Genomic DNA, 19,818 nt, shown 5'->3' on the forward strand with positions numbered 1-19,818 from the left:
TATTTCAGAATGAAATGTTATTTTTCTGGTGATAATGTCTGTTTTTAGTTCGTCATAAAAGCTCATGATAGCATTGCAGAGCCGAGGCTGTTACTTAACTATGGATGAATATTATCTGTTATTAGCCGTCCAAAGTTGGAGGCAAAGGCTGCTATTGTATATAATTCACAAAAAGAGAAAAAGAACATTTTGTCACTTTAAGTTTTACAGTCTTAGAGCAGATGATCAAGCACATATGAACCCATTCCTACAATTTAATTTTACCCTTTCACCCTTTAATTAGTTCACACTAATCAGAGGGTGACAGCTCCTGGAAAGTACTGTACGAACAAAAGTAATGGTCTTTTATTTTCTGTTGTTATCTTTTTCCAAAGAACTCAGTGATGTTGTTCCAGTGACACGTAATTATAATACTTGATTTCAGCACTACATTGTAGTGAATTGCTTGTTTCTGAAAGAGATGTCCCTCCTGCTGTACGTGTTTACTGTCAATAGGAGATCTGTAATACTGAATTATAAAGGATGTGAAGGAAAAGTATTTATGAAGGATATTTTCTGAACATTTTTGCATTTTGACAACTTTAAATTGAAAAAGTTTGAAACCTCCCTTTAATGTGTCAACAGAAAACAATCTGTGTGTGTGCCGGCTCACAGCAATTTTATTCTCAACATCAATTCAATATGCTAATATTTCAACTATCGTTCACTTAAAAACTAAGAGGGAAATTTTGGTTGGACACACAGAAGTATGATGTATGGGAGCTGTGCAGCGGCTGAAGAGCATCTGCGTTTGTTCAAATTGAGATTTATAGAGCAGTGAGTGGATTATTGATATTGACTTCTTTTTGGTCGTCAATGCAAGTGTTAACTGCAAATGTTCACTGCAGCTCCATAACAAACAGGTATAAGAATACCCATAAAAAAAAAAAAAACATTATAAAAAATGTTGTTGGGCAGAAGTATGTATTTTCAAATGTATGTTTTTGGCCTGAGCCCCAAACATGATGTGATTTTCAGTAATTTAATTGAACAGTGAAACAAACCTTAAAACCTTGTAAAACCTTTTTATTAATTCATTTTTAAGTTTTAATAATTTTTTTCTAGATTTGGAAAACATTCCTTAAATCCCATCACATTTAATGTTAGAGGTGAGGCTTTATTCCAGCTTGGTGTAAAAAAACAACAGCAGCGTCAGTCAGAAACATGTGTACCTGATATGTGTTCATTTGTCTTGTGTGTTATTACTGCAATGCAAATTACAAAGTCGCTGTAAATACAACCACATAAAGTAACTAAATCGACCATTTCTAACACCTGTAATATTTGGCCTTCCTTACACTGCAGTTGGATCCGTCACTCTTTGTATCCACAGGGTGGTGCTATTGTTCTCTGTGGAAATCTGTCCAAGGCATTCATTTCCCACCAAGAGGTTGCACCAAGAGGTTGCAAGAGTGCAGTTTTAATTGTTGTTGCAGCCTTTGACATATTTCTGTGATGACATTTTGCGATGCATGCAAAACACAGGTGTTCAAATCATGATTGGGCTGCATGAAAGGCACATTTACAACTACTGATTGTTTTCTGTGCCATCTGTTGTGTTGCAGCTGCACCTTTTTATTTGCCCTGCTGCGGATTGAGTTTTCTACTTACCATGAGAACCTGACACTCCAGGTTTTGCAATGCAGTGTATCTGCCTTTCCTCTACTGGGACGTCCCAACAAAGATCCCACTGACTTTGTTATTTAGGCCAGCAGTAGTTCGGGAAATGAACCACAATGTTCTCTGGCTAGCTACCCACAGCAGATTAGTGACATTCCAGACCTGGAGAAATGTTTGGCCTCCAGCCAGCTGTAAAGATTGTTATCCTTGTGATGTTCATACTAGCGTGCTCACATTCCTGTGTTCAACACTCCACAGGACTTCAACTGTCTTTGGAGGAAGTTCAAGACTGGATTTTCAAAAATAAAACAGCCACCCAAATATCGTCTTATTTTTACTGAAAAATGAACATGATATTGCAGAATCACACAATTCCAGCAACCTCTTTGTGGAAATTTACCTGCAGCAACCGAATCACACAGCATTTGTCAAGTTTCCACTGCAAGGTCAGATCATGCAGAGGAACAGTTCAGTGCAGACCGGAGACAAAAGAAGGGAAGGAGTGAGACAAACGTGTAAACACATGCTCGTGCAAAGATCTTCTTTTCTTTAAACGTTAAAGGTAATGCAAGAAAACGCACATGGTTGGTCGAACCAACACTGGCAAAAACAGGACGTAAAGAAAAAAAGATCATACTTAATATAAGCATGTTGTCTAAGGTGGCAACTGCTGTTTGTTTACGGAAATCTCAAATAGGACACAGGTTTGTGATTTTTGTGAGATTAAGAAGACTTAAAGGGGCTGAGACATTTAGAGAGAAGTTCTCAGTCTGGGGAAGGTTTTGTGTGTGTACCAGTTTGCTCAGATATTCAGTCCACAGATTGTCTACTGGAATGTAATCTTGAGGTGACAGTCATACCAGAATAAAATAAACACTGTTTCCTGACAACATTTCACAAATGATAAAGCTAATCAACTTGACTTGGGACATTAAAATTATAGCTCATCACGCATCTTTTCCCCTTTAGGTCGAACCACTCTGCCGATGTACATGATGGAATTGGTCTTGTTGTCCTTCACCAGGAAAATGAAGGGGTGATCCACGTAGAACAGTTTGGGGTTCCTCAGCTTGTCAGTGCCGAAGATGTTGGTGTCGTACGGGTTTCCATCGATGTCCAGCTCCAAGGCTGATGCGTGGAAGATGTTAGAAAGGTAGAGGTCCTTCTTCCCGGAGATGTTGGACAGGTCAGCTTTGGCTTTGTCCACAGCCTCGGTAAGGCCGAGAGCAGCCAGATGTTTCTGGAAAACACAGAAAGACGGGACTTGTTCAACACACTGGGTTGACAGTTGATGTTTAAATGTCCTTATTGTGACTTTATATTGAGCCAACAAACTACCTGCAGGTTGTGGCTGACTTCAAGAGAGACTTTGGGGAGGGAGATGGCTACTGCTTTGTTCTCCATCTTGCTCAGCCAAGTGTCCACCTGCTTCCTTGTCAGGAGTTTCTCCAGGCGCTCCAAGGGCTCCAAGTGATAGGGCATGATGAGGATCATGGAGGCCTGCTTCTGGCCCAGAGGCATGCTCAGCACAAAGATGCGGTTCTCTGTGTCGTCATAGAAGTCATACAGACCTTCGAAGAGTAGACACAACAGATAGCCTATCATGCTTGCATTCTTGTCAGCAGAATCATGCATCAGTTTTGAAGACACAGTAAGATCAGACGAAGAGATGATGTAGAGACTCACCTGTGCGGTGCATCATGAGAACTCCAATAGTGAATGAGCGGGTAACCAGGAAACCACGGTTGTCAACCATTTTATCATGAAATTTCTCATTCCAGTGAGCTATGGGAGAAAACATGGAAAACTCAGTTACACCTGGCTTCTGACATTATACAATGTTTTGGTTATAACCACAAATGAAAAGCTGACAAAGCTTTGACAACATTTATACTCACGCTTGAAGAACATGGCGTTGACAATCATGGCTCCGTCTGGGTTTTGCAGATCCTTGGTTATTTCGGGCAGCTTGCCTTCGGTTGACTTGGCCGCCCATTCGTTGATGGAGTTCACTGCACTCCTCTTGTCCCTAAAGTTGATTTTCGAATGGTCGTAGTTGTAGTGCTTCTTGCTGCTCTTTACGAACTGATCAGCGAAGGAGACAGAGCTGGGGCCATACAGGCGGTTGTTGATCTTCCAGGTTGTGTTGCGTGTGGCATTGCTCACCTGGAAAGAGGCGACATAAACCGTGATAATTTTGCAACATATAGAAGGCTAATAAGGTCTATTAAGATTGGGCCTCTTGTGATCCCAAAACAGAACTATAATGGATGGTAGATGAGTAAACTTACCTCAAAGAGGAGCTCTGACAGGCCTGCGTGCAGATGCTCATCCTTGAGTTTGTTAGCACTGAGGACGGTTTTCACCTGTGAGGCAGTGGAGGCCTTTCCACCAAGAGCCACCAACCCCAGAGAGGAGGCCACCACCACAGGAGAGATGACAATGTTCTCTGTGTCTTTCTCCTTTGCCATGTTGTGGTAGAGGCTAAATCAAAATTCACAAGAAAAGTATTGTTGTGTGTTTTCTGGCAGAAAGGTGTTTAATGAAAATGGAAAATCATTGAGAATTAGGGAAAAACTTTAGCACTTTACAGGTGAACCACTGTGATAATATACATAATCAATAACAAACCTGAATGCCAGGTTGGCGCTGTTATCAGCCAGCCTGATGGCATGGCTGCTCAGCTTCTTGTCCTCTGCAGAGGCCAGGATGGCCAGCAGACAAAGAGCTACAATGTTTGTCATCCACATCCTGTCTGTTTCCACAAGCAGCTGCAGCAGCCTGTGTGCCAGGAACAAAAGAAAATGACAGGGTTAACACTTTGAAACCAGAGGGAGTTTGTAAAATAAATACATATCCAGAACTGGATGGATTCATAAAAATGTTATCTCAAAGAAAGTGCCATGACGAAGAATATACTTGGGATGTGAAGCTGTGGAGGTAGGCCAGGGCTGGCTCAGCCCACAAAGAAGCTTGGGAATGCCTCCAGTTTGAGGCAGACATGTTCCTCGCCACGTCAGCAGCAATTAGAGGCCCAACTGTACAGCTAGAGCTGAGTGAAGCTGAGTGTGCTGACTGGAAGCTGAAATATGATGCCTCTCACTTCTCTACATTTAGTGTAATTGTTGCAAACTGATGAAAAGATCACCTCAGGATCAGAAATCATTCACATACACTATGTGAGACATGCAGTGCAGTCTCTGATACTTTTACATGAGCAGCACTCTCGGCCATCTTGTGAGCCAGAGAAGGGCATGTGCCGTGTATATCAAACTCATTCCTTCATTTGTTCAAACAAAGGGCCAAATGCCAGCCTGAGGCTGTAAATAACCAACTGCACTGGCATCCTGTTTCTCTTGCAGAGATATGTTGTCATCTGCATCTCTGTGTTTGCATATTTGTGAAACAGCAGAAATGACTTTCATGTTGGGATACCTTCAGATGTTTTGATGTCTGCGATTTTCATTCTGAAAGACAAGAGGTGTATGTATAATCTCCATAGAGCAGGCAGTGAAAATATAGTCAGGCTCTGACGGGGACAAACTCTATGTACAAAGTTTTTTTGTCCCAGTTTTGAACCCTTAAAGTTTAAACATTTAATATTAGGTTGCCATACTCATCAGGCATTCAAAATCAGACACGTAAACTCTTTTCATTGGCTGTGTGTGACCCAGAAAAAACTTTCATCCAATCATCTGTGCCACGGGATAACATACTTATTTCTAGAGGAAAAAATCTGAGCCTCATAGAAAAGTTGATTAAAGGTAGAAAAAAAAGCTAAATTTGATGCATGTGCAGTACTTTTCTGATCAAACTGGATGCATTTATGCAGTTGGAAAAGCAGCAAGATGCAGGCAAGAAGCAAAAAGTAAGTATCATGCTGGGATAAATTGCACAAAAACTTTAAGCTCTGACAAGAAGTCAGTTTTTTCCTGTAAATAAAGTATTCTCTGAAAGTATGCAGGTTAGTCAGCGGGAGAGGCAGCAGCACATTTAAAACTGGTTAAAACAGAAAAATGTTGTCCTGTAACTTGAAGCCGTAAAGACGAAGCAACCCTTTCACCCTCTACAGTCCTCCTTGAAATTTAGACAGTGATGTCCTAATCCTTACCTGGCACGGATTTGCAGGGTTTTGTCTCAGTTGTGTGCTGTAGATTGCTGAACTGTAACACTCTCGAGCTCTTTATATCCTGAGACAGAACTTTCTAGAAGTGGGAATGGGATATTGATATGAGAGCGTCTGTAACTCCTCGGGAAGTTGGGAGCTGGGACGTCCCCCTTGAAATCACAGGGTGGACTGAAAGTTGGAATGGCGGATTTTAACTCCTTAGCACTGGTCTGGGGTCAGCTTCAACACTGTCCCACAACTGGCAACTACAGACAGAAGCTCAGAGAAAACCTGATTCATGGTCGGTCTCAGATTCTGATGCACAAAGGATTTCCTCTAGGTCCTAATGCTGCTGGCTGACTCAATCTTTAACCCAGGTTTCATCACATGCAAAAGACAAAGATTAATCTCTGTGTTTTACTCTCAATTACATTCCTATGCATTAAATATGTGGTATGCCAAATCTGTTTTTACAGTTGTTGCAAATTTGCGTGAGTCTCTGTGGAACATCACCATCCTGCAATCACAACAAACAGGATGTCCCTGAATGGACACATTGTTTCCAACTGCTACCAGAAGAAAAGCAGTATGTTGCTGTATAGTTGACCTTGTTACACTAATTTTTAATTTCAAATGGAAATGTTTAGAGCTACAAAAGTTTAATTCAGAAGGATTCATGGTTCTCAGGAGCTGCTGGATTTCCAGTGCTGCCCCAACCCCCACACTGCCACGCCTGTCCAACTCAGCTGCAGTTTGCAGTGAGGCTAAAGGATGAGGGTGTTGTGGAGGACCACTGTTGTAAAAACTGTCCTGTCCTGATCAGGGACTAATTTATTACCTTGTTCAAGAACATTTTAACAAAATAAGTTTTCCATACTTGTACAAAGCTGTTCAGTCGTTACTTTAACTCACTAGATTATTGTTTATGTCTGTACTATGATAACAAAGTCGTACAAAGCTAATCATAGAAGTAATTTTCTTCTATTTAAGATATGTAAAGAAAAAACTGAAATCAACACAACATTGATATCTAGTGTGAAAGGACAGAGCGAGACATTTGATAAGTTACAATCCTGGATTGTGTGTACTATAAAATACTGATCCTAGTGCTGGACACAAAGTATTTTCCAAGCAGAGCAATTCTACCAGTCTTCCTCTTTTACAGCTCCTTTTAAGTTGTCCTGACATGCCAAGATGAATGGCCTGCCTTTTTTGTTAGTGGCTCCTCGGGGGAGGCATCCAGAACATTCTTCGGAAGTTTGAGGAAGAAGAAGTCCCCAGAGAGATTCCACAACCAGGACATGGTATTATCAAACCAGAAGATGCAGACACAGATCTCAGTTCATATAGAAAATGGCTGAAATATACTATCTAACAAAGGAGACAACCTAAGAGTTTGTGCACTGTCCCACCTCCTCACTCTGAAAAAGTGAACACTGAAATTCCTCAGCATGTGAGGGCAACTCCAGCATCAAGCAAGTCTGGTCAAATCTCCATTGAAATTATGTTATTGTCTACATTGGCTGGTACAAAGGCACAGACATTTAGAGGTGGTACGAAAAGGAAGCTTGTGGGCTGGAAACATTACAAAGATTGTATATTTGTGTGATGAAGGGACATTTTAACAGTTAATAATCAAAAGTAAAGTATATGATTGTGATACTAAATTATTATGTGGGCTCCAAAGAAAAGGCCCTTATTAAATTCTGTGTGGGCATACAGAAGCTTCCAGAACTTTTCTGAACCACAACAAAACACATGCAGAAATTGAGTGATCCATTCACCTTTAAGATACAGTATAACATAATGTAAGAGCACAAAATCGCACAAAATGATGCAACTGAAAATTAAAAGACAGTAAGTAAAGTCAGAAACCAGGCACTGTTTTGTTCAATAGAATTGGATATAAGAGTATAGCAGAGCTCAGAGGGTGGAGCATAGCTAGAGCAAAGAAATGCTATTTCAGGAGAGGAGCCCATGCAACATTTGGATGTCATTGCATGAGTACACTAACCTCAGCATCAGCACCCATTAGTCACTGTATTTTCTTCAGGGAACTTCAGTTAATTTGTAGTTTATACACTTGGATTTAAATGATAAATCATGGTTGACAGAATACGAACACTTTCACAAACAGGATTATCAAACTTTTAGAGTTATTAACTGGAAAATGTGAGAACATGATTTTTATATTCGTAGAAAGTGTTGTAAAGCTTAGTCATAACTTCCATTTTGTAAAGAATGGAAATCCATAAAAATGAAAATTAACCTGTTCTTTTTGCAGTTGCAATAAAGTTGCTGATCAGAGAAGCATATGGTGGTTGTGAACAAACAGAGGAGTTCAGTGACTTTAATGTCCCACCATCTGTGTTAGTCCTTCAAACAAAAAACAAACACCACCTGTTGGGAGGTTTTCTAAACATCTTTCTTCCTGCTTATCTCCTCCAGATGTATCACCGTAGCTTCCTCCGCTATACTTTCCATGGGGGCCCAAAATTGTTTACTAATTCCAGCATAGGTTCAACCCACGTAGTTTAGGTTAGGTTAGGTTAGGTAGTTACTTTATTAATCCCCGAAGGGAATTTTTTTTCACTGTAGCAGCATACAGAAGCAATAAGATAATAATAGAATAATAGAAAAACAATAAAATAGCAATAAAATAGCAGTAAAAAATATTAAATATAAATATAAAATATTCTATCTATATAGTTTGAACCTTCCCTTAAAACAGCATTTATCTACATTGACATAACATGTTTTATACATCATTCAAAGTTTTCAAAAGTCCCATATTTTTTTAAATAATTTGATAGATTATGTATATTACATACACAAATAAATATATCTTAGAGCATTCGGTTGTAATCAAGTTATACTACCACAAAATGCTAAAGACATGACACCACACTGAGATTGGCGTTGAGCACAAAGACCCCTCTGAAGGAAGTAGAGCACAGCTGCCAACAAGAGCATGACGCAAGACCAAAAAAATGTTTCTGCTCCGCTGTCTGATGTAACTTCCTGAGGTTTGAGTATATGAGTGCAGCAGGCTGCTGTAACTGTACTTACATACAATTTTTGATCTGTTGGTGTGTGTTATCTGACATAGAGATTGAAAAGTACTCCCCACACAAAGTAATGTTTTATGAGTTGATTACATTTTAAAATAGCCCTGTTTGAAAAGTCATGCTCTGTAGGAAGACCTTTGTGGTACAGGGACACATTTGAAATATCCCAGATAAACAACTGCTGCTTTACAAAGAGCATTTCTCTTGTAATTCTTAATCAGCACTTCTATTCACTAAAAAGTAACCATAAAATACATCTAGATTAAAAAAACAAAAAACAAAACAAGGCACAATGGATTTTCAGCAGATTTCTGTCAAGAGTTTGATCGTCAAATCTGTCTGTATTGTATTTAACAGTATGATCTTTAAGCATCAGTTTTTAATTAACATTAAAAAAATGTTTTATTATTTTATTTTATTTATTTCTCTAAATTGACAACAAACTAATACAATGCACCTGTTTTATCTTTTAATATTAAAAACCTTAATTAACTAAGAGGCACATGATACATGCACATTTTGGAAATAAAACCAAATTTGCAGATTATTTTTTTTTTCACTTTTGCAGAATTGCAAAACGTTATTTTGTAACTGTAACTTGTGAACTCAGCGAAAGTAAAATGAGTCAGCTGGATCTTTATAATGGGTGTAATATAGCATGATCATGCCCCCTGGTGGGAACATTTTTTAATCTTTCTCAACGGCCACCAATGTTAAGTCTTGATTGAGGTAACATTAATTTTTTATTCTTAATGCAGGAAATGTCAATTTTTTTTTTCAGGTTTCATCTTAAAGTACAAATTGACTATTACAATTTTTTTCTTTTTCACAACAAATATGAATGTAAAAAATGCAATAGCCCCAGAAAGTCTGCACAGAAATCAAAGATATTCACCAACACTTGCAGTTTGTAGGGAAGCCGGGGATCTTGCATAGCAATGCTAAATATTTAGAATATTGTAAGAAGCAGAGACAATAAGGATACTTAGTTGTTTTATTGATAGTTAATTAGTGGCTCTCCAGACATCTTAAAGTATCATCCATTATCTAATCATTTTTTCTAGCTTTATAATTTGTCTGTGGCAAAACAAAAAGGAAATTGAAATCCAAAAACTAAAACATTCAAGAGTTCAATGGCGACTCATGACATCTAGTAGCACAGCGTTTGCTTTTTGGCTTCTACTTGTGGGTTAGTAGTCATGTATTTTGGATAAACAGTTTCAAATCCAATAAATGAAGTTCAAACCCAGTCCATGAGGAGATCTAAAGGCATTGTTCTGAGTAATTCATGTTTTAGTTTCTCTCCACAGTTGATATGAGGCCTCTGAAAAGATCATACTCTTCCCTGAAATTCCAGCAGCCTTTCAAAGTCAGAACGGGCCGGAGCACTGTCTGGCATTTAGACTATACTCTGATGGTCTAGTTTGGTATTCTCACATATTCCTCCATGTTTCCTTCTCATGCTCTGTCAAGTTCTGTCTCCTTTAAGACAGTCTCAACACTCTGCCCGAGCCTGCTGTGCTGCGCAATATCACCTGCAGAGAAGAACCCTACCAGCCATCCTACCCTTCCTGCCTGTGGATGCTGCTTGACATTTTAAAATGGGTGGAGTTCAAAACAAAGCTCAACAGCTGGAGCCGCAGACTAATGCCAGCATGCAGAGAGAGGAGCAGGGAAGCCCGGCTGAGGCACTTCAAACATAGGAAATCATCCTGAGAGGAGCATTTTCCTAGTTTCCCCATGTGTCGAAGCATGAAGAGAAAATGTCAAGGTGTGTGTGTCAGTATTAGTGACTACATGGATGTGAGATAGGTGATATATTTGAATTATAGTTTAAGTCTGTTGGATCTGGATATCACCACATGGTAAACTGGACAACAATCACAGAAAATAAGAGAATAAACAAATGAATCTGACTAAATGGAAAGCCAAGGAAATAAATAAGATTTAATTTTTTTTTTTTTAAAACAGATGGCTTACACTGAAAAAAAAGACTGCTCTGTTGATGTGTATGAAACAACTAAAAGAACTAATCAAGCAGACATGACTGTTCTCACCTGTCATGTGCCACTGTATAATATTGCTTATCATCTTTCAAGATCATCAAATTAAATTAGTTTACCTTGTTATGCAAGTTGTCTTCGGACACACGCATACACACACAAGCACTGCTCGTCATCCTCATCTCCATCAGATCATGTATCTGGCAACATCAGTGCACTGACTGTTTCCATGGTAATGAATGTGACCTGTTACTCCTTTCAACCACAACTTGACGTAGGGATGCCCATATAGTTTAGTCAATTAAATGCAGCTGATCCAAAAATGGTTGGAAAATCCAACACTGTATTTGGTTTCCTTTTAGGATTTTGATGATGTTTTTGGTGATATTTATGTAGAAATATAGGAAATTCTGACAGGTTCACAAAATTCCAAGCAGTGCTGTAACAGCGACTTATCCTACATAATACTCAATAAACTCATGACATGAGGATAACAGGAAGATATAAAACAAAAATGTAACATATTGCTTCATGCTGTACATAATAAATAAGCTTTGATATTTAATGTGTGTGGCCGAGTGAAAAATCATGAGGTAAGGAAAACATGATGTTACGGTCCACGGGAAATGTCCATCAAATGATCAATTCATTGTAATTAAACAATTTTTAACACCAAAAATGTTGTCAGCTGACACTTTTCGACAGCACAGCAGTGTCTGGATTTCCAATTCAGTGAGTGATTAATTTTGATCGTTGTAGTCAGCACAGTGTGTTTTTCCGATGTCTTTCGATATTTTCCAATTGACAAAAACAATTTCCTCAGGAGGGAAACACATTTTTGTTCATTCTTTCCTTCGCCGCTTTGCCTCTCCACGCATGTTGACGCCATCCACCAGCAGTGTGGCGCTAACAGGATGGGGATAAATGTTTCACAGTGTGTCAACTGATCGATTATGAGGGACTGCTGACATCACATGCTGTCTCTGATCGTGACTGCAAATGGTGTTTTTCCTGAAAAATCAGTAAATGAGTTTTGTTTAATGAATCATCTGTTAGGCCATGTGTTGATGTGGTCTAAACTTGGAGAACATTAAGTGCACAAAAGCCTTTTGTTTTTAAGATTTTATTTGTTTATTTGCCTGGTGAAATGAAGATATGTATTTGAACCATGATTAATTTAATCCAGTGATGCATGAAAGTAGAGTCCCTGGCAAAGTGGACAACAATCCCAGCAAAACAATGTAACATGACAAAAGGGGACGCCCTTCTTTATTTAATCTGAGAGAATAAACAACAAAACAGATTGATTGGGGAAAAAAACAAAACAAATAAGACTAGTGTGACGCTGTGTAAAAAGTAATCAAAAATAACCAACATATAAAGCAGACATGGCTGTTGACATATTTTCTACCTCACGTCACTAACAAAGTCATTCACAGTGAGTAAACATGGAGAACTGATGGTGAAACAAGGATATGCATGATGATCTGTTACAGACATTAGGCAGAGGCAGAGCTACTTACTTTTGTTTGTGAGTGCTGATGAGCTAACAAGACACAGGAGAGCATGAGAACTGGTGGGAAAAACACAACATAAAACACAGGAAGTAAAGCAAGACAAACACAAGGCGTAAGTCATTTCAAAGCAGGAAACCAACAAACTAAAAGACAGAACCATTAAACATTTTCCATACAAATATTCTTTAAAAGTGAGGATGCTTAAATTTGACAAAAAAATAAGTGTTTTATTTATCTTGTATAGTAGGTCTAATACAATTGGACATTGGTTTGGAAAACCCTGTTTTTACCAGATTTCAGTGGATTTTAAATGAAGATTTTTATGGAAAAACATGAATCTGTATTTTTAACAGCTTCCCAATCATGTGACCAAGTGACTCCAAACCAATGGAAAATGATGTTACTACAGTGGTCAAATAGGACACCAATCTTTCTGATGGCGTTTTTACATGAATCAAACTTTCCTTTATATAGAAGAGTCATGGTCCCAGCCACGGGACACTGCATGGTGACTTAAAGGCAAGCGTTGGTGGTGATTCTCAGTTCTTCACACAAAACTGCTGTACACTACTTCTTTCAGTAAGATATGCCTCTGCAAATAAAAAACACATTCAAAAATGTTTTGCACATCACTATTTGGAAAGTCAAAATACAGTTTAACACCAGAGGGCGCTTTAAAACCTTTGGTTAAAACCAGAACTACCACAAGGTTTCCAAAAAAATCTGATGCTCAACATTGGACATTGAATGGTGTCACTACACCAATGTGTGAATTAGTACTTCATTAAATAGTCAGGGCTTTATAATTTAATCCCAAATGTGCCATCAGAGATCTGCAGAAACAAAGCAGTGAAGTTAAAATAAATGGGTTGTTAGATTTGCTGGGCACTTTTACAACATCAAAGCAAGTACAGTGCTGCTCTGCACAATTTATGAAAGGTAAGTGAGTACTGAGAATTATTGCAGTAAAGATGGAAATCAGTTTCCAGGATAATTAGAACATTTATTAATCTAATTTCTCAAGATTATTCTTCTAACATGTTAGCCATGCTTTGGTATGATAGTTTCCACATTGTTACCACTGGCAGATTTAGGCTATTACATAAGCTATTTGTAGTGTTTTTGACTGACGTCCCTGTACTTTGACGATAAATTAACCTAGTTGGTCTTTAGGAACTGCTTTAGTGATTTCATGCACTTTTAAAAACTCAGATCACACCTAGTTGTTTACAACTATTGTAATACAGATTTGCAATACAGATACAGAGTTTAAATCCTTGTCCACAAAGACTTTTCCATTACGTCATCCATTTTTTTGTTACAGAGAGGGCCATAATGAAATCCTCTTTACTAATTTTTTTTCTTTTGTTGTGAACTTTTGCAGAGTTTATATCCATCATGAGTCTGTTACACCACCACAATGAAACAGAAACATTTTTTTTTTTAAATTAAATGTTGCGTTTTGTCAAATAATGTTTTGGTACCCTTAGGGCCACATTGGTTTGGAATCACTGGGTCATGAAATGGAAAACTCTTCCCCCCCCAAAAAAATATAGGCCTGCCTATAAAATACAGGGTGCATAAAATAAACAATAACAAAAAGTGTTTCTTATTTGCCCATTGTAGTAATACAATCCACTGCTTCGGGGTCACAGGACCTGAAAGTTATCAAAAAACATAAATTATCTTCGACGGTGTTAATTAAATGCACATTAGCTATCAAAACAAGAGGTGCTACACGAAAGCAATTTATCATACCTTTTAGCGTACTTGCCGCTGATATGGGCAAAGTCAAAGCGAAATCGAGTTTGTGTCATTCAAATGGTAATTTATTGACGATCCCTCCCTTCGCGAGGGCTGGAGGTGAACCGACTGTCCGTCCGTAAGAACACGTCGCTGGATCCGGAGTGAATAACCAACCTAAAACTCACTTCACCGCGGGACAACGTGGAAGGTGTTTGGGGGGAGCAGCAGCAGCAGCAGCAGCGGCAGCGGCGGTGGTGGTGGTGGCGGCGGCACGCCGGCCCGGTTAACGCGTATTTTCGATGTGCCATGAACGGGCCGACCTGGAGTAAAAGTCAGCGTGGTGACGCTGTCTCACCGTACAGGAGGGCTGGAGATAAAGGGACCGAGACTCACTCCTCCCACCGCTCACTGCATCGTGCTGCTCTGCCGGGCGTCTGTTATCACCCGCTCAGTCAGAGACGAGGCGGCGAAGAGGTCCGGTTGTGTTTTTTTTTTTTTTTTTTTAACCTTCAGACAGAACAACAACAACAACAACAAAAAAAAACCAACAAGAAACCCGGGAGGACGGATTGACACGAGACGGGACGTCTTTCAAGCGGGGACCGAAACCCCTGAAGCCGTCGGTACGAAACATCGGCTCTGTTCTCCTTTTCTTTTAACTTCGGCTCAGTCAGCATTTGCCGGTGTCCCGGTGAGCCCCCCCCCACCTCCGCCCTCACGCGGTACCTTTGACAGGGGTTGTCCCCCCCCCCCCCCCAGTTTGACTATTCAGGGACATTTTTCACAGAAGAAGCGTCAACTTTGATCGTGGACCTCCGAGCTAATTGAAAACAAACAGAAGTGGCAGCAGCCCTCAGACAGGTGAGTGTCTCACTGCGTTGTTTGCTGATCACATTTACCTGCAAGTTTACCTGTATTTTATTTTTATTTTTTCAAAATACATTTGCAGTGATATATCTCACTAAAAATATGTTTAACAGTGTTTGTGGTCTTTAATAAAAATGACTATTGGTACCATGGTAACACCGGCTAACATTCCTGTAACGTGCCTGCAGTAAAGTACAAGCTCGCGCTGCTCACGTTATTAAAATCGGCACGTATTATTATTATTATTATTTTATTTTTTTAGAAATAATAGGCAGTGTATTAGTTGTAACCATGTGCTTTTACCGGCTTTAAACTCACCACTTGGTGCTTATTGGTGGCTTCACGTGTCCCCGGTAGACATGGGACACGCCCATGATGTCGTGTCCCATGAAAGCTGGCGCTTCCCTTTTTTTTTTTTTTTTTTTTTTTTTAATATCGATCATAAATGAAGTCAAGTTCATGATGCAAGTCGAGCTGCAGAGCCCTTCATCCATATTTCCAATGGGAATATGTGTTGACTCATGTAGTGCTTCTATACTTGCATAATTCATGACACCAATCATTTTGCTTTGGAAGATGATGATTACCACTTGGATGGACCTGGTTCATTAGTGTTCCAAGAATAATTTTGTAGAAGTACAAGATGACTAATTTAATTTAATTTAATTTTATGGATCGTCAGAAGATGTTTAATTATCTTTAAACCTACTCTTCAAAGAGGATCCATTTGGTCCCATGTCTCTAACCTCAGTGGCTGTGTTATCACTTCCCCATCTGTCTCACACCTTTTAGTAAAAAACAAACTAACACTTGTTTGTTTTTGAGCTACAGTAGATTACATTTATCTACATCCCGTAGGCAGGTAAATAATTACTTTTCCAGGAATTACAGCCTCTTTAGTCAGAATCACTGGACGAATGACTCGAGATGAGTCAAAACTTTAAAAGTGACTAAACAAGGCAGTTTCTTTTTTTTCCCTTTTTACAACATCTATAAATGCATTAAAAGGCTCTGGAGAGGAGTGTGCTGAACGCAGTGTTTTTGAACCCCTATAGGACAGCACTGTATATAATCCACACAGTAAGTGGGGCTCCTGTCCTGAGGGTAGCCAGCGCGATGAAAATGTTTTCAGGTCATGACATTGAGATTCGTATTGTATGCCATCTGAGAAAATAAACATTATTTTTTAACATAAATATCGCTCCAGTTTCAGCGACAGGACTTTGAAAAATTATACAAAGGTTGACATTTTTAGATTAGCTGGAAAAAAGGTGACATAACACACATTTACTGTTCTTCGAATTTGCTTGGATTAGTGTTTAATGTGTGCGAGCTGTTGCATTTAAAAATAGTCCTCCTGAAAAGACTTCAGTGTGTTGTGCTTTAAGGATTAACCTTAATTTAGAAATGTTAATTTAGGAGAATAAATGCAGACCAGTGGGAGATGTAGTAGATCAGAAGAGGGAGGAATGCAGCGTGCTGTGTTCACAGCAGTAATCCACTTACTGGTTACCTTTGCTTTTACACACAGAGTTTGGCAGAAAGAGGTTTCCCCTTTGAATGTATGTTTTACTGCAGATCTTTTAAAGCAGTTGTCAAATTTAATGCGTAGTGCCACTGATTGGACATGCAGAGTTGCAGTACGCAGCGGACCATATTGTCCAATTGAGTCGAGGACTGATTTAGTGTCCCAGCCGCTCTCCTTTTCCTGCTTGTGTTACCGCCGCTGCATACTTACATGTGCTGTATCTTTTAGTTGCTTCTCAGCAGAAAAGCATGCCGAAATGCACTTAACAATAGATGCAATGTCCTTAAGGACACTGGTTAACTTCATATAACAAAGACGCTCATCTGGATGATCTGTGGAACGGGCGGAGAACTACCCTGAGGCAATGAGTGAGTGTTAATTGTAAAAAAATAAAATAATCTGTTATTATAGATGCCCTGAAGCTGTGAGGTCAAGTCCAGCTCTCTCTGTCACACTGATAAACCCACACACGCTCTAATTTTCTGTGCCTCTCCCTTTGTGATAATCAGCCTGCACAAAGTGCTGGCATGCTTCTGAGGCAACAGCAAATGTTTAATGCAGAAGTAATGGATGACTAAACTGAATGAAGATTTAGAAGAAAATGAGACAGAAAAGCAGGTTTACAAGTCTGCATACATACCAGCCTCTATACAGTGGAGGACTGCAGTGTCCACAGTCACACTGTTACTTTATGACAACCAATATTTGGCTAACATGACAAAAATCACAAGACCAAGTGACCAATCGGGTCTTTGTCTGCATGTGATAAAACACACCGAGTCGGCGTCTTTCAGACTTTGACCTGTCAAAGAACACAGTGGGCTGTGAGGGCTGATCTTCCATTATTCATATATCTATCCTTATGTCAGGTATGCAACTCACATTTGCATGCAGTGTGCAACAGTTCCTAGAATAATTTCACCTACCGTGCTACAGAATTGTTAAATAAATAAAGGTTCCCTCGCGTTTACAGACACAACTGGCTTGTGCCAGCTCTGGATAGCCAAACAGTCAGAATAACCATCTGGCAGAGTGTCATTTCCTCCCAGCACCGGTAAGCTTGCTGCCCTGCTGTCCCCCTGCGATGCAACCGTGTCTGAGGCCGAGTCCCCTTCTGTCTCAACCATATTTGTATTTCCGACGCAGCGCAGATCCTGTTGCTATATTGACAATTTCATTGCCCTGCTCGACATGAAATCAGCGTGAAGCCCCTACTAGATGAACTACAGTTTCTGATGAATTATGGTCAAATGAAACTTCTGTTTTTCTAACTCATCTTATTTACACGGGTTCAATTTCCAAAGCTTTTCATTTAACCTGCAGAAGAACACTGAGGGCTTTGGTTTGCTGCCTTTTCCAGTTTGTAACTTGACCTCCGCTCATAGACCGACACTCAGACAAACTGGGTGGTGCACAGTTATTTTGTCAAAGCTGAGGTTCCCCTTTGAAAAAGGGGAACATTACCTCCTCCACTGAATAATAAATCTCCTTGTTTTTCTTTCACTCTGTCATATTCCCACAAATCACAGACTTCTGCAGCTGAGAAAATGTAAATTCTGTAAGACTTTTTTGTTTTTTTTCATATTCTCAGTGCCTCGGAGGCCTGTGTGTCACACCCTCTAACCAACAGGTGTTTAGAGTTACTAATTAATCCTCAACCTTAGCTGGAAAAGTATAGTGGTGTTCAGGTTATTTCGTAATCTGAGTTTATTTAAGACATGCATCTTATTTTAGTTTTTGCTTGTGGCAAAATAGTTTTGATGAGAAAGCTCAGTTTCTCCCTCAGAAAGCCGTGGTTGCACCTGCCCCGGACAGCAGTCACAGTGGAGGACGGAGATAGATGAGATGTCAACACACAGATGGTGGTGAAGAGGCCTCATGTAGACACACAGATGGCACCTTGATAAAAAGATGCGAGTTTATTCCTTTTCCTCCTGGCCCGAGGAAAAACCAGCCAGACTGAAGAGGCCTGAATGAACGGAGTGATCCATTTGGCCACGCAGCACAACAATGGTTCCCACCGTGGCGCTGCATGCCATGGATGTCTTTGTCAGCTGTTTGCTTTCCAGGCCACAGGATCAGCACTACGGCATCACCTATGTTTAGGACTTTACCCCAGACTACGCAGGCAGACAGGTCAAGAGGACATAACCTTTTTTGCTTTATATTTCTAGAAGCTTCAAAGAGGATATAGCGGGTTACATTGGGTGATAACGCTGATTGAGGAAAAGGCCGCTTTCAAATGTTTTAACAGGCAGCCATGTGCCATGTCGGCCTGCTGTAGCACTTCCTGTAAAAAGTGAGCAGTTTGCAGTGATTTATTGTGGCAGTAATGTTGTCAGGTCAGGAGCACCTCAACCTGCGTTCTGTTGCCTGATTATGGCAAAAGCGACTATAACAGCATTGCCATTTGTTGGGGGGAAAAAATAGACTCAACTACATGAGAACTTATGAAAAGCTAATTTGAGCCTTGGTTAAAAAAAAAAGAAAAAAAAGCACTCCTCTGTAGATGTATAAAAAGGATAATAACTTTATCCAGAGTAATTACGAACCAAATATCTGCAAATGTTTTTCTCTTTTATTAAGAAACTCATGGGCCATTTTGTAAACAGTTTGATGAATTGGCAATTATATGCTTGGATAGCTGGAACAGTCCCTTTACTGGAAGCTGCTGATATGCCAGGCGCGCTGGGCACAGGAGCTTGAAGCTTAGCTGTCTTTTATATCAAAGCCTTAACAAACAGCTGGAAGGAACATCAAATCCAGATGAAAGTGAGGCCCTGAAGGCTGTTTATTAAAGAAACCTCTTCATATATGGCTTCAACAATAGGATCCAGATGTCACCTTATGATGGTTATAACATCGACACACTCAAGTTGGTTGGACAAATGAAGCAAAGTGCCGATCTTTGTATCCCTTCGCTCTCCCCAAAACACTCTTTATCGGGCTCCTCTGTTTTCATGACTTTCTTCCTCTCGCTTGCAGACCCACACTGCGTCTTTGTAGACAGAGAAAATACAATAAAACTCAGTCTGGCTACTGCTTTTCTAGAGTCATAGCTCCAGTAATGCAACTATGAAATTTGTTAATGACATGCATGGCCCCCAGGAGATAAATCCTGATAACTTTGGTGATCTAGCTTTCTGTTTAGTGCCTTTTAGTGTTGTTGCAATTTGCTCTTAATTTTATCTGGATTAAAAGGAGATCAAGTCATGCAACCACTGTGACTGTAGAGGAGGAGGCATTTTAAAGAAGGAAGATTAACTCCTGATATTCAGAGAAATTAGACTGTTTTTTGTTTTTTGTTTTTTTTGTATCCTTG

At 39.7% G+C, this 19,818-nt stretch overlaps 1 protein-coding gene and 1 long non-coding RNA gene across 4 annotated transcripts; one reads left to right on the plus strand and one right to left on the minus strand.

Annotated features, from left to right (window-relative positions):
* Positions 1-1,987: 1,987 nt before the first annotated feature.
* On the minus strand, positions 1,988-5,866 carry serpinh1b (serpin peptidase inhibitor, clade H (heat shock protein 47), member 1b). Of its 3 annotated transcripts, XM_069714116.1 has the most exons (8): positions 5,771-5,864; positions 5,095-5,126; positions 4,291-4,440; positions 3,951-4,143; positions 3,558-3,825; positions 3,346-3,444; positions 2,998-3,230; positions 1,988-2,899 (listed from the first exon to the last, which is right to left on the minus strand). In XM_069714116.1, the coding sequence occupies exons 3-8, from the start codon at positions 4,407-4,409 to the stop codon at positions 2,597-2,599; spliced, it is 1,215 nt and encodes a 404-aa protein (XP_069570217.1). In that variant the 5' UTR covers positions 4,410-4,440; positions 5,095-5,126; positions 5,771-5,864; the 3' UTR covers positions 1,988-2,596. The 3 variants fall into 3 exon arrangements, with proteins under 3 accessions (XP_069570217.1, XP_069570129.1, XP_069570038.1); XM_069714028.1 differs by lacking the exon at positions 5,095-5,126 and having other exon boundaries at positions 5,771-5,866; XM_069713937.1 differs by lacking the exon at positions 5,771-5,864 and having other exon boundaries at positions 4,579-5,442.
* Positions 5,414-10,782, plus strand: LOC138630081 (uncharacterized). The gene is made up of 3 exons (XR_011311615.1): positions 5,414-5,527; positions 6,933-7,071; positions 10,325-10,782. It is a non-coding gene; the product is annotated as an uncharacterized lncRNA (long non-coding RNA).
* Positions 10,783-19,818: the final 9,036 nt, after the last annotated feature.

Source organism: Brachyistius frenatus, unplaced genomic scaffold (genome assembly GCF_029030835.1).
Source record: "Brachyistius frenatus isolate BFR_SWC_R1_liver_20210118 unplaced genomic scaffold, ASM2903083v1 Contig_1, whole genome shotgun sequence".
Classification (NCBI taxonomy): domain Eukaryota; kingdom Metazoa; phylum Chordata; class Actinopteri; family Embiotocidae; genus Brachyistius; species Brachyistius frenatus.